At 42.4% G+C, this 16,511-nt stretch overlaps 1 protein-coding gene across 1 annotated transcript in view; it reads left to right on the top strand.

The window, feature by feature from the left end:
* csmd1b (CUB and Sushi multiple domains 1b) overlaps positions 1 to 16,511 on the top strand; it is a 2,043,836-nt gene that overhangs the window by 1,384,237 nt on the left and 643,088 nt on the right. The window contains exon 13 of the mRNA XM_078213588.1: positions 8,417 to 8,520. Coding sequence (XP_078069714.1) covers positions 8,417 to 8,520 — 104 coding nt within the window. The remainder of the gene's footprint in view (positions 1 to 8,416; positions 8,521 to 16,511) is intronic.

A 16,511-nucleotide genomic window follows, 5' to 3' on the forward strand; every position in this document is an offset into this window, starting at 1 on the left:
ATTGTATTCCATCTGCCAATTCTTTCCCACTCTCCTAGCCTGTCCAACTCCTTCTGCAGCCCCCCTGCTTCCTCAATACTACCTGACCCTCTACATTTCTTTGTGTCATCTGCAAACTTAGCAACAGTGCCTTCAATTCCTCCTTCCAAATTGTTAATGTACATTATGAAAAGTTGTGGTCCCAGCACCGACCTCTGAGGCATACCACTAGTCAGCGGCTGCCATCCTGAAAAAGACCCCTTTATCCCCACTCTCTGCTTTCTGCCAGTCAGCCAAATCTCTATCTTGCCCCTATATCCTTTGATCTCCTTCATCCCAAGAGCTGTATCTCTTTTCTTTTCTTGAAAATGTGCAATGTTTTGCCCTCAACTGTGGTGGTGAGTTCCACATGCTTACAACCCTCTGGGTGAAAAGATTTCACCTCATCTGAGTCCCAAAGGGTTTATTCTGTATTCTGAGACTTTGACCACTTGTTCTGGACGCCCCCACCATCGGGAACATCCTTCCCACATCTCCCCTGTTCAGTCCTGTTAGAATTTTATAGATTTCCTCATTCTTCCAAACTCCAGCAAATATGATCCTAACCAATTCAACCTCTCCTCATACGACAGTCGGCCATCCCAGGAATCAGTCTGGTTAACCTTCTCTGCACTCCCTCAAGAGCAAGGACATCCTTTCTCAGATAAGGAAATCAAAACTGCACACAATATACTATGTGTGGCCTCACCAAGGCCCTGTATGATTGTGTGAAGACACCCCTGCCTCTGTGCTTGAATCCTCTCAATGCCAACATACCATTTGCCTTCTTTACTGCCTGCTGTACTTGCATGCTTACCTTCAGTGACTGGTGTATGAGGACACATTCCCCTCTCTTAATTTATAGCCATTCAGATAATAATCTGTCTTCCTGTTTTTGCAACCAAAGTGGATAACCTCACATTTATCCACATTATGCTGCATGTGCCATGCATTTGCCCACTCATTCAGCTTGGTCAAATCACACTGAAGCACCTCTGCATTCTCCTCACAGCACAACACCTCCACCCCCCCCCCCGCCCCCCCAACCTGCCAACTTTGTGTCGTAGTCTCATTGAATTAGAGAAAAGGCTGAAGGGGCTAAGACACTATTATGACTCCATGACTGAATCTATTAAGTTTGAAAATGGGAAATGTTGGCTCAAACTTTCCCAGCTTGCCTGCCGGGAGAACCATTGCGGGTGAGACAGAGAATTTGGTGGACCGTTTAAAGGTCTGATGAGCTCGGGTGAAAATTTCCGGTCTTGGGATGCACGAGCCTGGAATTTCCTGCCCATTGAATTTCCTTTCATCCACAGGAATCACGTTAATTAGAGCAACTCTTTGGGTTGCAATATCCACCACCCATTCCGTCCAAATCAATTGCCTTTGCTTAATGCAGAACATGTTTGTTCTGGAACTTGCTGATGGGCTGATTCTCTCTCGAGCACAGGAAGTTTGAATCTGCTGCAAAGCGGGAATGAACTGCTGTTTGCCAAGTTTGGCAAAAATTCCATTCTATCTTATCAATGACAGAGCAGAGTGTTCTATGGGATGCAGTGGTTGCTGGAACTTTCTGCCCAATTATCCATTTATTCATCTTTTCAGCCAGTTAAAGCGGCAACCGACAATTATCTACATGCATTTATGCCGGTCCCTAGCATTAGCCACAAGCCAACAGCGGCTGTTTTATCTTTCAGATCGAACTGGTTGGTTTACTGTTGTTGCACAAAATTGCAGTGATTAGTTACATTTGTGAAAAAATGCTGAGCTCAGTCATCAAGTCAGAGAGTCATTATGACAGAAACAAGCCAGTTGGCCCACCAAGTTCATGCCATGCTCTGTGTCAAGCAATCCATTCAGGCTCATTCCAAGATCTATCCCCAAAGTCATGCAAGGGTTTATCTCCCTCAAGTACCTATCATTTATAAAGCAATGATTGTCTCTGAGTCCATCATTGTCGACAGTAAGTTCCAGTTCATTACCACTCATTGCTTAAAAAAAGCATCCTCTCACATTCTCAAGGCTGGATGTCTTGCCCAAAACCTTAATTCAGTGCCCCCTGGACCTTGTATTATAAGCTAATGTGAACAGCTTTTCTTTCTTGTATCTAAATATTTCATAATCTTGTTCACCTCTGTCTGATCTCCACTCAATCTTCTTTGTATTAAGAAGAAAAAACAAATTCTCACCTAACTCTGAAGCTAAATTCTCTCAATCCAAGAACCATTCTGGTAAATCTCCACTGCACTTCTCCAGCACCATTGCACCTATCTAAAATGTGGTGACCGGAACTGGATTCCGTACGCAAGTTATTGTCTAGCCAGAGCTTCATAACGTTTCAACATAACTTGACCACTTTTGTCATCACACCTTCATTTGTGAAGCCCAAGATCCCAAATGATTTGCTTATTACTCTCATTGTGTCCTTATCTATTCACATGAACCCTATGGTCCTTTTCTCTCTGTGCACTCCATTAAAAAATGCCATTAATTATGTACTGCCTCTCATTAACTCTTCTGCTAAAATGCACCACCTCACACTTCTCTGTATTAAATCCCACCTGTCACTTTCTGCCCTATTTGCTAGCCTATCTATGTTCTGTTGCAGTCGATTAGTATCATCTTCATTATTTGCCGTACCTTCAAGTTTGGTGTGATCAGTACAATTAGCAACCTTACACTGTATTCCAACATCTAAGTCATTTATACATATCAAAATGAAAAGCTGTGGTCCTGACACAGATCCTTGGGTAATATCACTGACTGAATTGACTCACTGTTTTCTGTCTGGAATATTTTATCCAAGCTGACATTGACCCTCCTGCTTCATGAACTCTGATTTTATTAATCATGTTTTATTTGCTACTTTTTCAAAGGTTTTTATTAAAATTTATATAAACAAGATCCACTGCATTTTCATCATAAACCTTCACTGTTACTTCATCAAAGTATTCAATTAGTTTTGTTGAATGCAATTTGTCTTTTGCAAATCCGTGTTCATTCCCCTTAATTAATTCAAACCCCTCCAAGTGCCTATTATTTTTTTCTGATTAATTGTCTCTGAAACCTTAGCCACCACTGAAGGTAAGCTGTTAACACTGTAATTATTGACTCACTAAATTCATTTAAAAGACGAACGACACGATTTTCTGACCCATCCCCTCCTGGTCCCACTGAAGGTGACCCCCTGTGGCAGGTTCCCTGGCAGTAAGACAAGTGACCCATGCAGAATGGAAAGTGCCGTAGATGCTGGCAGCTAATGGCAAGCTGCTTCCGCCACCAGAGAACTCAAAGCGAGGGAGCTTAAAATCTGGATGAGAAATCGTCCATTTCAAGCGTAGGATGAGAATTTTATAGTGCTTCAAAGGGTGGATGATTGAGCAAAGCTTTTATGTTATCTGGTCGAATTTCTGATTCAGATGGAAGAGGAGAAAGTTTGGTCTCAAACCAGTGTCCTCTGTTTGAACAGAGGGAAATATGATAGGATGAGGGATGAATTGGCTAAGGTAGACTGGGAGAGCAGGCTGGCAGGTAGGATAGCTGAGGAACAGTGGAGGATTTTTAAGGAGATCCTTTTCAGTTCTCAGCAAAAATATATTCCAGCAAAAAACAAGGATTGTAAGAAAAGGGAGAACCAGCCGTGGATAACGAAGGAAATAAAGGAGAGTATTAAAATAAAAACAGCTGCGTACAGAGTGGCCAAAAATAGTGGAGAAACAAGTGATTGGGAAAAATTTAAGAAACAACAAAGAGAGACTAAGAAAGCGATAAAGAAAGGAAGGATAGACTATGAAGCTAGGCTAGCAATTAATATAAAAAATGATAGTAAAAGTTTTTATAAATATATAAAAAGGAATAGAGTGGCTAGAGTGAATGTTGGACCCTTGGAGGACGAGAGGGGGGAGTTAATAGTGGGAAATGAGGATATGGCTGAGTCTTTAAATACGTTTTTTGTGTCGGTCTTCACGGTGGAGGACACAAATAGTTTGCCAAATATTAACGATAGAGGGTTGGCAGCAGAAGAAATACTTAATACGATTAATGTTACCAGAGAGGCAGTGCTGGGTAGACTAATGGGACTGAAGGTGGACAAGTCCCCGGGTCCGGATGGAATGCATCCCAGGGTATTGAAAGAAATGTCAGAGGTAATAGTGGATGCGTTAGTGATTATTTATCAAAACTCGTTGCATTCTGGGGTAGTGCCGGTTGATTGGAAAACGGCTAATGTTACGCCGCTGTTTAAAAAAGGAAGGAGACAAAAGGCGGGTAACTATAGGCCGGTCAGCTTAACGTCTGTAGTAGGGAAAATGCTGGAATCCATTATTAAAGAGGAGATAGCAGGGCATCTGGATAGAAATGGTTTGATCAATCAGACGCAGCATGGATTCATGAGGGGAAAGTCGTGCTTGACGAACATGTTGGATTTTTATGAAGATGTGACGAGGGCGGTTGATGGAGGAGAACCGGTGGATGCGGTGTTTTTGGATTTCCAAAAGGCGTTTGATAAGGTGCCCCATAAAAGGCTGCTGAAGAAGATTAGGGCACACGGAGTTGGGGGTAGTGTGTTAAAGTGGATTGGGGACTGGCTATCCGACAGGAAGCAAAGAGTCGGAATAAATGGGTGTTTTTCCAGTTGGAGGAAGGTAACTAGTGGCGTGCCGCAGGGATCGGTACTCGGGCCGCAACTGTTTACCATTTATATAGATGATTTGGAGGAGGGGACGGAGTGTAGGGTAACGAAGTTTGCAGACGACACAAAGATAAGTGGAAAAGTGAATCGTGTGGAGGACGGAGAAGATCTGCAGAGAGATTTGGACAGGCTGAGTGAGTGGGCGAGGATATGGCAAATGGAGTATAACGTTGATAAATGCGAGGTTATACACTTTGGAGGAAATAATAACAAATGGGATTACTATCTCAATGGAAACAAATTAAAACATGCTACCGTGCAAAGGGACCTGGGGGTCCTTGTGCATGAGACGCAAAAGCCCAGTCTGCAGGTACAACAGGTGATCAAGAAGGCAAATGGGATGTTGGCCTATATTGCGAGGGGGATAGAATATAAAAGCAGGGATGTCTTGATGCACCTGTACAGGGCATTGGTGAGGCCGCAGCTGGAATACTGTGTGCAGTATTGGTCCCCTTATATGAGGAAGGATATATTGGCATTGGAGGGAGTGCAGAGAAGGTTCACCAGGTTGATACCGGAGATGAGGGGTTTGGATTATGAGGAGAGGCTGAGGAGATTGGGTTTGTACTCGTTGGAGTTTAGAAGGATGAGGGGGGATCTTATGGAGACTTATAAGATAATGCGGGGGCTGGATAGGGTGGAGGCGGAGAGATTCTTTCCACTTAGTAAGGAAGTTAAAACTAGAGGACACAGCCTCAAAATAAAGGGGGGTCGGTTTAAGACAGAGTTGAGGAGGAACTTCTTCTCCCAGAGGGTGGTGAATCTCTGGAATTCTCTGCCCACTGAGGTGGTGGAGGCTACCTCGCTGAATATGTTTAAAGCGCGGATGGATGGATTCCTGAGCGGTAAGGGAATTAAGGGTTATGGGGATCAGGCGGGTAAGTGGTACTGATCCACGTCAGATCAGCCATGATCTTATTGAATGGCGGGGCAGGCTCGAGGGGCTAGATGGCCTACTCCTGCTCCTATTTCTTATGTTCTTATTATCTCTTTACATTTTGTTTTCTTTGTCTTGTTTGTTTTAACCAATAGGAGAATTGCACATTGTTCAGATTAAAGACCTGAATGCAAAATAATGCAAAATAGAGGAACACCAAATTTCTGGCTATTACTCATCATCATTCAAACTTCAGCTTCATATAGTCAAGCCAACCAATTGAAATGTTTACCTTCAAAAAGGCAACTGAATCCTGAGTACCTGAGCTCCATTACAGTCTATGCTAATTTAATCAAGTTTTATAACTCATGATTACTAACCATTCATCTACTAATTGTTTTAGTCTGAAGTAGTCGTTTGATTAATATAACACTATCGCATTACTCTAAGCATGAAGCAGTAGATTTTATCAAGAATCTGCAAATGATATTTGTGGAAGACACAACATTCCACAAAGAATTAGATTGCTTTGTGGAATTCTACACCCTGATTAAGTCCTTGGCCAGAATTTTATGTTGTTTGGGCAGGTGCATGAAATCGCGCAAAAGATGTCAGGCATGCGTCCCAACATCATTGCACATTCGTGCAATATTTCGGTCAGTGGGCAAACAAGAGCATCACAAACTTGTCCGCCGACAATTAAGAAGTTAATTTCGCTCATTAAGGGTCAATTGAATGCAATTTTAAGTGGCCCATCTGCTTTTACGGTGTTGTAGGTAAAGGTACCTCTGAGTCTATTCATAGGTCAAAATACATTGGTTTATTTGCACAATTGTGGGAGACCGTCCAATGCCTAACACGGCTTCAGACTTCTCAGCAAATACAGGTTAAGAACATATATTTATACCCCCCCTGTCACGCCCGCAGTTTCCCAGGCCTCTCAGGTTCCCAGGCTGTGGCTTGTCTCCCATCGTGTGAACCTTGCTGCCTTGGTTTCTCCACGGTTGTCCCAAGGCCGCGAGTGTTGTTGTTCTCTGTGAGCACAGGTGGGGTATCTTACTAATGTACAAGGTTACAGTCTCACACAAACAAGTTAACTGGCTTATAACAATTTATATATGTTCGTAGGTACTTGTATAATGTATATCGGTACAGGTTACGATGAGTATATATGAATGCATCATTATACGATCACAGAAGGCCTACATGTAGGCATCTACTGTTACACAGCAATACATAATTAAAGAATACAAAATGGCGGGTTAGCCACATTCTTGAACAGATTAGCCGGGAATAGCTGCTGCTCTTATCTGTTCTTGGATACATGAGCATGAAAACGCCCTAACGTAAACATGAGTTCTACAGTATTTCTCTCACAATCTCTAAATATCACAGAGTTCACTTCCGTCTTCAACGGTCAGAGAGGTGGTTGCGATTAGCCCAGGAGCTTTTATCAACCTTGTTCCAGAATACGATGAACTATCTGTGCTGAAATAAAATTTTAAAAGGTGTCTAAGGACTTAAGTTTGTGTTTGAATGTGTTGCATGGGTGCTCTTTGCATTGTTTTTCCATCACAATTTAGGTTTTACAGGTCTGTAGCTCCCTGAGATTCCGTCACAGTGGCTGTCCCTCTGAGGGTGCACATTTGAAGCATCAGCACACTCCCTTCCTTTTCTCCACGCCTGCCCTCTCCCTGCAGTGCTGAGCCTTTCCCAGCATGTATTTCATGCCGGCTGCCCATCAATTGGCAGGACTGGGACCACCACGGCTGGAAGCACGGTTTGCATCCACTTCCTGGCCCACCGAGTGTGCACACCCGATTGGTGAAAGGTTCAGGCCCATGATGTGAAGGCCCGTGAATGGCAAAAAATGCCCACAAAAGGACCCCATCCCACCACTGCTGGTAATAACTCAGTGGCAGCCAGGGGTTTCGCTATACAGGGAATGTAACAAGCATTTTGTGAGGGCTTCCGGAGTGTGGAATGCGAAGAGGTCCCTCTGTGCCTGATCCAGGAACCAGGCATTAGGAAGTAGGGAAGGCATGCTGATAACGACACTCAGTCCTTGTGCTGCTGACACACCTAACCACCCCCACACAGCCCCCCGCCCCCCACCCCCACTACCCTACCCCACAACCTGCTCCCTAGATGCATTTGTATAAAGCCTCTTTAATATTGGTATAAAATAAACACTGCCATTGATCTTATAAAATGACCAAATATCCTTTGGCAGAACAAAGTTCTGTCCATGCCCGAAAACTGCACAAACTTCAGTCACTCTACCTCAGAATAAAGTCTGTCTGTATTCTGTCATGTCTGAGTTGCAAATGGCAGATAACCATCTCAGAATGGTAACTTCAGTGTGAATGAAGCCTCTCTCTCTATTGTTCTTTCTGACTCTTTGATTAATTATACTTTAACTTTGTGCAAAAATATTTTTTAAAATTGTATTCTACAAAATGTACATTCATGACACACTTTTGACATAACAAAGTTGTAACAGGTTTACAATCGGCAATGCAATAGTCATGATAACCGGTTGAAAGATTGGTCATTTTTACATTGCTCTTTCAGAGAACTGGCATAGACACAACAGGCCAAATGGCCTCATTTTGTACTCTAACTATATTATGACTCTAATTAAATACACCTTTTCTCCTGTGTAATGTTTAGTTAACTGTTAATTGTAGAAAATATTTTTATGATTTAATAAAATGAAAAATGCTGTGGGGGAAATATATTGTTGAGCAACGAGGAAGAATTGATTCATATTTAATCTGAGTAAGAATATTTTTTCAGGGAAAACTCAGCTTTGTTTTGCTTACCTACAGATCATCAAGCTTAAGTTTGAAGAATTTGACCTGGAGAGAGGTTATGACACCTTGACTGTTGGAGACGGAGGAAAAGTGGGAGATACCCGGACAGTGTTGTATGCGTGAGTACTGTCAGAAACTCCTTTTAATATTTGCTGTTTGGATATTCTTAAGGCAAAGCTACATTTATTGTCTATCCCTCGTTGCCATGAGAAGATGGTGGTGGGCGTTAGGCCACTACCATTCTTCTGGAGGTGGTATTTCAATGTTGATGGTAGAAATCGAATTCCAGGATTATGATCCAGCAATGATGAAAGAATGGCGATGTATATCCTTGTAAGAAGTCTCACAACACCAGGTTAAAGTCCAACAGGTTTATTTGGTAGCCAATACCATATGGTATTTGCTACCAAATAAACCTGTTGGACTTTAACCTGGTGTTGTGAGACTTCTTACTGTGCTTACTCCAGTCCAACGCCGGCATCTCCACATGATGTGTATCCTTGGCAGGGTGTGTATGATTTGGAAGAGAGCTTGGAGGTGAAGTGTCCCCACAACATTAATGCTTTTGTGTACTTTGGTGGTTGCATTTGCAGAGAAGGGAAGTATTGTCAAAGTAACCTTGATGAGTTCCTACAGTTTATATTTAAGATTTAACATGCTCCATTGGTGATGGAGTGAGTAGATATTTCTGAGTCCAGTGGCAATGGCATTGATCAATTGCTCGGTCCCAGATTGTCTCAAGTTTTTTTGAAGGTTGTTGCATGCTCCCTTCAGGCAAGTGGTAAGTATTCTATTACTGGTTTCATTGTTGAGCCACTTATTGCAGAGTACTCAGCCTCTGCCCTGCTCTTGTAGCCTTTGTTGATGGTTGGTTTTGAGCCCCTGCTTGGAAGATATCAAAAACCAGGATCTCCTCACAAGCAGCACAAGTCACCAGAAAATATATGATTCAGTGGGTACCATCTTATAGCCTGGATATGTAACTTATCCTGTCAAATAGTAACTGCCAGCTTGAGGCTCAGAGTTATATCATAGATCATAGAATCATAGAAATCATAGAAACCCTACAGTGCAGAAGGAGGCCATTCGGCCCATCGAGTCTGCACCGACCACAATCCCACCCAGGCCCTATCCCCACATATTTACCCGCTAATCCCTCTAACCTACGTATCCCAGGACTCTAAGGGGCAATTTTTAACCTGGCCAATCAACCTAATCCGCACATCTTTGGACTGTGGGAGGAAACCGGAGCACCCGGAGGAAACCCACGCAGACACGAGGAGAATGTGCAAACTCCACACAGACAGTGACCCGAGCCGGGAATCGAACCCGGGACCCTGGAGCTGTGAAGCAGCAGTGCTAGCCACTGTGCTACCGTGCCGCCCATATCAATGTCTATCTTTTTGGAACTCACTTATTGTTGGCATTAATCTCTGGATTGGTAAGGATATGTTTCCACAGCCAGGTTTCAAGTAGTTGCCACCTCAATGTCCACAGTTTTCCATCAGCTTTAAGTTGGACATCTCTCTCCAACAGAGAGAAAGGACTTATACAGGTCTATTTATGAAAAGGCATCATCTTGATGCTGATCTATCACCAGTTCTTGAATCACAGTTGAAATGCTTTAGCAGAAATCTGTATCACTATGAAGGTGAATGCCTTTCCTTTCTCTTCAGCATCCAAGGTTCCAGACACTCCTTTACATGACGCCACGATTTAGGTGCCCTTCTTTTACCTTAATGAAGTATTCGCTGCTCTCAATGCAGTCTGCTCTATGCTGGAGAGACTAAAGGCACATGAGGTGACCACTTTGTGGAACACCCCTGCAAACATGTCTCTGAGTTTCCAATGGCCTGCCAGTTTAATTCTCCACTTGATCTCATGCTGACATCTCTATCCTCAGCCTGCCATAGTGTTCCAGTGAAAATCAATACAATTTCAAGGAACAGCACCTTATCTTTCCATTTGGTGGTTTGCAGCCTTCCAGACTCAGCACTGTGTTCAACAATTTCAGATTGAATTTTGTCCCTTATTTTGTTTCCACTTTTCTGGACACATTGGTCTTAATCTTGTTTTTCTCGCTGTTTTGCTTTCCAACAGCACCTGTTCATTATTCTACCATTCACATGTTCTCAAGACTCATCTTTCATTGCTTTACTTGTCCCATCAACACTCCCTTTGGTTCTGTGCAACCAACTCTTTTGTTATTATATGTATCCCATCTTCCACCACATCACATATCTCTCTGTTTATTCTCCCCTCCCATGAGCCCTCCACCCCCTACATTTCAGCTGCTCAAAACCTTTTACGTTTCTAATTTTGCTCAGCACTGATGAAAGGTTATCGACTTGAAATGTTAACTCTTTTTCTCACTGATCAGCTACTGCCTGACTGGCTGAATATTCCAGCATTTTCCTGTTTTTATCTGGATACTCAGTGACAGGTTGGTGTAAGCTGTAGCCTTCAGTTCCAGCAATCATTTTCCCTTTTACTACGAGTCACCTCGTGACAACAACTTAGATTTCTATGGCATATTTGATGTAGTTGGTTAACAAAAATGATAGCCATTAAAACAGCCACATGAAGAAATCTGGACAAATGCCTAAAAGCTTGATCAAAAAGGTAGGTTTCAGGAAACATCTTCCAAGAGCAAAGAGAGGGAGAGAGGTTTAGCAAGTGCATTCCAGAATTACCAAGGTAGCTGAAAGCTCAGCCACAAATGTTAAAGGCAATACAATTGGGGATGCACAAGATGCTAGAATTGGAAGAACGTCGAGATCTAAAAAGTTTGTATCGATGAAGGAGGCTACGTGGATAGGGAGAGGAGAGGCCATAGATGATGTTGAAAACAGAGATGAGGATTTTTAAATTGAGATGTTGTCAGAAAGAGGCAGCAAAGGACAGTGTTGTGGGTGAATGAAATTTGGAGCAAGTTATGATGATCAGCAGAGTTTTGAATGAGCACAAATTTATCTCGGATGGGGAGAAAGGGAGGGGAGGCAGCTGAGTGGATGGTCTTGATCTTTGCAGTGAAAGTGTCCATGAATTCTGCACATGTGTTGTGGGGTGAGGTTGGAGAATGCAGAGGAAGGGTAATGAGTGTTTTAAGCTGGTAGTTTTGCAATGGAGAAGAGAAACTGGGATGATATGAGCATTCCTGGATGATCTTTGAATAGTGTGTTGTTTAGAGTTAGGAGGTTTCATCTGATGTTTCAGGTGACCTAGACAGGTTTAGCAATGAATAATTGAAACAATTATTGACTACAATATTCAAATATATGTCTGTTGGACTTATGGGGCCAGAGCTAAGAGGTATACCTGGGAGAATTATTAGCAGGGGAGAGAATAATGGTTTGAATGGTGAAGGGGATTAAAATGAGGAAAGGGTATAATTTTCTAAATTGATAACTGTGGAAATCTCATGTTGGAGTATAGGCCAAAGGTTAGATAGTGAGGAATTTGAAAACACATGATGGAGAGTTTTGTTTTCATGGGGTGGACCCAGAAAGAAGTGGGTTTGGGAGGAGACTATAGGGACCGATACAGGGAAATGATCAGAGATTGTCATGTACGTGAAAAAAGGCGCTGAAAACGGAGGGAGGGTGAGGGCAGTAAATTCAAAGGAGAGAGAAAAAAAAATGTTCCAATTGAAATCGCCAGGAATGAGAAATTGTTCAGTTCAGAAGCGGAGAGAGGAAAGCAGAAGTGACATCTCAATGACAAACTTGGAAATTTGGGTGAAGGGTACAGAAAAAGGGCCCGGATTTTACAGCCTCTACCACCTGGTGAGATATTATGGTTCAGCTTAAGTAAACTGCAACTTAAATATGGCATTCGACAGTGGGGAACTCACTGTGGTGGGGCCATATAACCCTGGCAAGGGTTCTAAATGAAAGGCATAAAGATTGTAATAAGGTCAGAGGCTCAAAGAAGGTGAAATTGCCCAATGAGTATTTGGACAGCTCATAGTTTGAATTCTGTGAGTGATAGCAATTAGAACAAGGTTGAAAAGTACAGGAAAGAGAAAGGTATCATCATAGAAACATGGAAAATAGAGCAGGAGTCGACCATCTGGCACTTTGAGCCTGCTCCACCATTCAATATGATTGTGGTCGATCCTCTGTCTGAACGCCATACTCCTGTGCTCTTCCCATATCCCTTAAAACCTTCAGAGTCCAGAAATCTGTCTATTTCTTTCTTAAATATATTCAGTGACTTGGCCTCGACAGCTTTCTATGGTAGAGAATTTCATAGATTCATCACCTTCTTAATGAAGACGTTTCTCCTCATCTCAGTTAGAAATGCCCTTAGTTTCCTTAGAATGTTACGCTTTGTTCTAGAACCCCCTGCCAGAGGAAACAACAGCCCCTTATCCAAACTTTCCAACCCTGTATACGTTTCAATTCAATCCCCTCTCATTCTTCTCAGTTCCAGTGAATACTGGCCCAGTCAACCCAATCTCTCTTCCTTTAACAATCCTGCTTTCCCAGAAATCAGTCTGGTGAGCCTTCACAGCCCTCTGTCTATGGCAAGTATATCCTTTCTTTGATAAGGAGTCCAAAACTGCACACTACTCCAGATATGGTCTCACCAAGGCCCTGTACAGCTGCAGCGTGACATATTTGCTCCTGTACTCAAGTCTCCTTGCAGTGAAGGCCAACATTCCATTTGCCTTCCTAACTGCTTGCTGTACCTGTTTAGTTGCTTTCATTGACTGGTGTACAAGAACATCCAGATTCCTTTGTACATCAACATTTTTCCACCTATCACCATTTAAATAATACCTTTGTCATTTTTTTGTCTGTCCGTTTTTCCTTCCTAAGTGGACAGCTTCACGTTTCTTCACGTTACACTGCATCAGCCATGTCTATGGCCACTCACTCAACTTGTCTAAATCTCTGTCAAGACCATGATGTCAATTTGATAGCACAAAGCTTTTGGATAGAAAGGACTTTTTATTCATGTGTAAATGTGCATTGTGGAGGGGATGTGGAGGGGAGCAATGATAACTGATTAACTGACAGAGTGGTAATTTATGATTCTCTCGAGCTTTGAAAAGGTAGAAGACTCCATCTGATGGTATCCATCACCATGATCAGCCCATTGTTTAAGAAGGGTTGTAAAATACGCTTGGTCATAAATTGAGCCCAGCAACAACAGAGAAATAGGTAGGACAGACACTTCTAAGTCAGTGGCATTTGACACAGTATTGATGAAGATATCAAGTAGAATGGATGCTAGTTGACAACCTTCCCTCACTGCTGTAGTGAGAAAGATAGATTCTATGGTGTCTAAATTGGTGTTATCCCTAGTGGCAAATGGGCAATAACTAATCGGGTAGACTGTTAAATGGACTGTCAACTTGATGTCGTGCATTTTGTACTGCTGCCCAAGATCAATTTCACCCCAAGTGAGTTATCATTTCTCCTACATGAATCTTAAAGCTGGATAATCCCCCATTCAGTACAAGGTATTGCCATGTATTCTTGCTGGTGCAAGAGGATGACATGAAGCTCTTCATGAAAATTGATCCAGCAATGTGATTTGGGGTCTCCTGAGCCGAGAAATGCTCCATAATTTTTAATAAGTCAACAACCTGCTCTTAGCATTCTCTGCAAATCCAAAATTCAACCTGTTGCTTTCTAATTACTCTGCAGGACTCGAAGGCATCTGATATACTTACCACCACAACCCTCCCAAAAAAAAATCACTTAATGAGCCATTGATTGGAGTTGCTTTCAGGCTCAATTTGTTTTCCCCTTTTTGGTAAATACAAACCACAGTTGCCTTAAATAAGCAGGTACGCATGTCTCCAACAGAATCCTGTTCACCAAACCTGAAATGGGTTTAACACCTCAAGGAACCGAATTTGACAATGCCAGCTGTTATTGCGATGATCTTCCAATAATAGAACAGCTGCCAGAATAGTCCACCAGATGATGTTGAATCATAGTATTACACAGCACAGAAGGAGGTCATTATCTCATGGTAGCTCTGCTGGCTCTTTGAGAGGTATCTAATTGGTCTCACTTGCCTATTATTTCCCCATAACCTTGTGATTTATTTTCCCTTTAGATATTTATTCCCAGTTCCCTTTCAAAGTCTTCCTGGGGGCAGTGCATTCTAGATCTGAACAATTCTTTGTAAAAATATTTACCCTCAAGTCACCCCTGGTTCTTTAGTTAAATCTATGTCCTCCAATTATCTTCTGCCATTGGAAACTTTTTCATCTTATTTACTCCATCAAAACCATTCATGCTCTGGAACACCTCTATCAAATCTCCCCTGAACCTTTCCTGGTCAAAGAAAAGCAACCTCAAATTCTTTAGTCTCTCTGCATTACTGAATCCTTTATCCTTCGTACCATTCTGTCAATTGTCTTGCAATCTCTCTAAGGTCTTGACATCTTTCCTAAAGTGGTAATGGCCAGGATTGACAACATATCCCAGCTGAGGCCTAACCAGGGATTTATAAAGATTTAGCATAATTTTGTGGCTTTTACCATTTCCCACTTTTTAGAAAAGAAGCATTCACATTTCATCTCAGAATATTCCAAAGCCGACAAAGTGCTCTTGAAGTGTAGTCACCATTTGTGATGTAAGAAATACAGCAGCCAATTTGTGCACAACAAGCTCCTACATCTCCTGCTGTGAAGGAGGGTTTTATCATTGAGTTCCGGAATCGCTGCGACATACTAGCCAACGCAGATTGAGAAGATCAAGACACATTTGAAAAGAAATGGGGTAACATCAAAGAAGCATACACCAAAGCAGCTAAGAAGGTCAAAAGAAGGACAAGAAGTAGTTAACAACAAGGGACTTAGGAGAAGATTGGAGAAAGAAGACTTAAATGAAAGCTGCTGAATGCTAAGTCACCCAGGCTGAATTAACAGGTTGAAGAACAATGCAAGACCCAAGGTAAAGAAGTAAAGAAGAGCACTCGGTGAGACAAGAGAATCTTTGTCGAAGAATTGGCGCGAGAGGCAGAACAGTCTGCAGGAAGTTGAGAACTGAACACCATGTACCTGATCATAAACAGGTCTGTGGACAAATCGCACCATACCACTTGAGGACAAACATGGAAGTCTGATAAAAGCAGAGAGAGAGAAACCTGCAAGATGGATTTAGCACTTTGAAGATGTTCTTACCCAGTCTGAGCCTGATGATTCAGCCACTCCCACCATCTTCTGATGATATTGTTGGTATTGACACCAGCCCAGCCATTGAAGCAGATGTTTATGCAGCCACCCAAGACATTAAAAAAATGACAAAGCCCCTGGAATTGACTCTCTGCAACAGAACTGTTGAAAGCAGATGTGAACATAGCTGTTAGGATGCTTACTGATCTCTTCTGCAAGATATGGGAAAATGAAGTCATATCTGACTGCCAAAGAAAGTGGATCTCTTCAACTGTGACAACTGGCAAGTAATTACCTCCCTTTCCATCCCCAGCAAAGTCTTCTGCTGAATTCTCTTCAAGCGGATTGACAACGCCAATGATGACAAGCTTAGCCAAGAGCAAGTAGGGTTCCATATGGGATAGACTTCAAGAAGGTGTTTGACATGGTTCATTGTCAGAGGATGTGGATAATTCTCAGAACCTACAGAATTCTGTTCAGGATTGTCAATCTCATTGCGAAATGCATTCAAAGTACTCATAGAACACTTCATCTGATTGGTTTGAAGTGAAGTCCAGGGTTAGGCAGGACTGCATCCTTTGTCCTGTTCTATTTCTCGTCACCATTGACTGGGTCAGGTCATATGTCAAACACCATCAGACCATGCCAGGGGAATTTTGTGGACCCTCTGTTCACACTTGGACGACCTTGACTTGGCTGATGATCTTGCTGTCACCTTTTCAAAACACACCCACGTCCAGGGGAAGACATGTTTGCAAAACAGACTGGTCTGCATATCAACAAGTAGAAAACACAATCATGAGCATCAACCCACCATCAGCACCTCCATTAACAATGATGGAGAAGCGCTAGGGTATGGCGAGGACTTCACTTACCTCGGGAACCTCATTAGCAATGATAATGCTGCTAAGAACAATATCAAGGCCAGACTGAATATAGCTAGAGGTGCGTTTAGCAGACTTCGAACCATCT

This window comes from Mustelus asterias, chromosome 5 (genome assembly GCF_964213995.1).
Source record: "Mustelus asterias chromosome 5, sMusAst1.hap1.1, whole genome shotgun sequence".
NCBI lineage: Eukaryota > Metazoa > Chordata > Chondrichthyes > Carcharhiniformes > Triakidae > Mustelus > Mustelus asterias.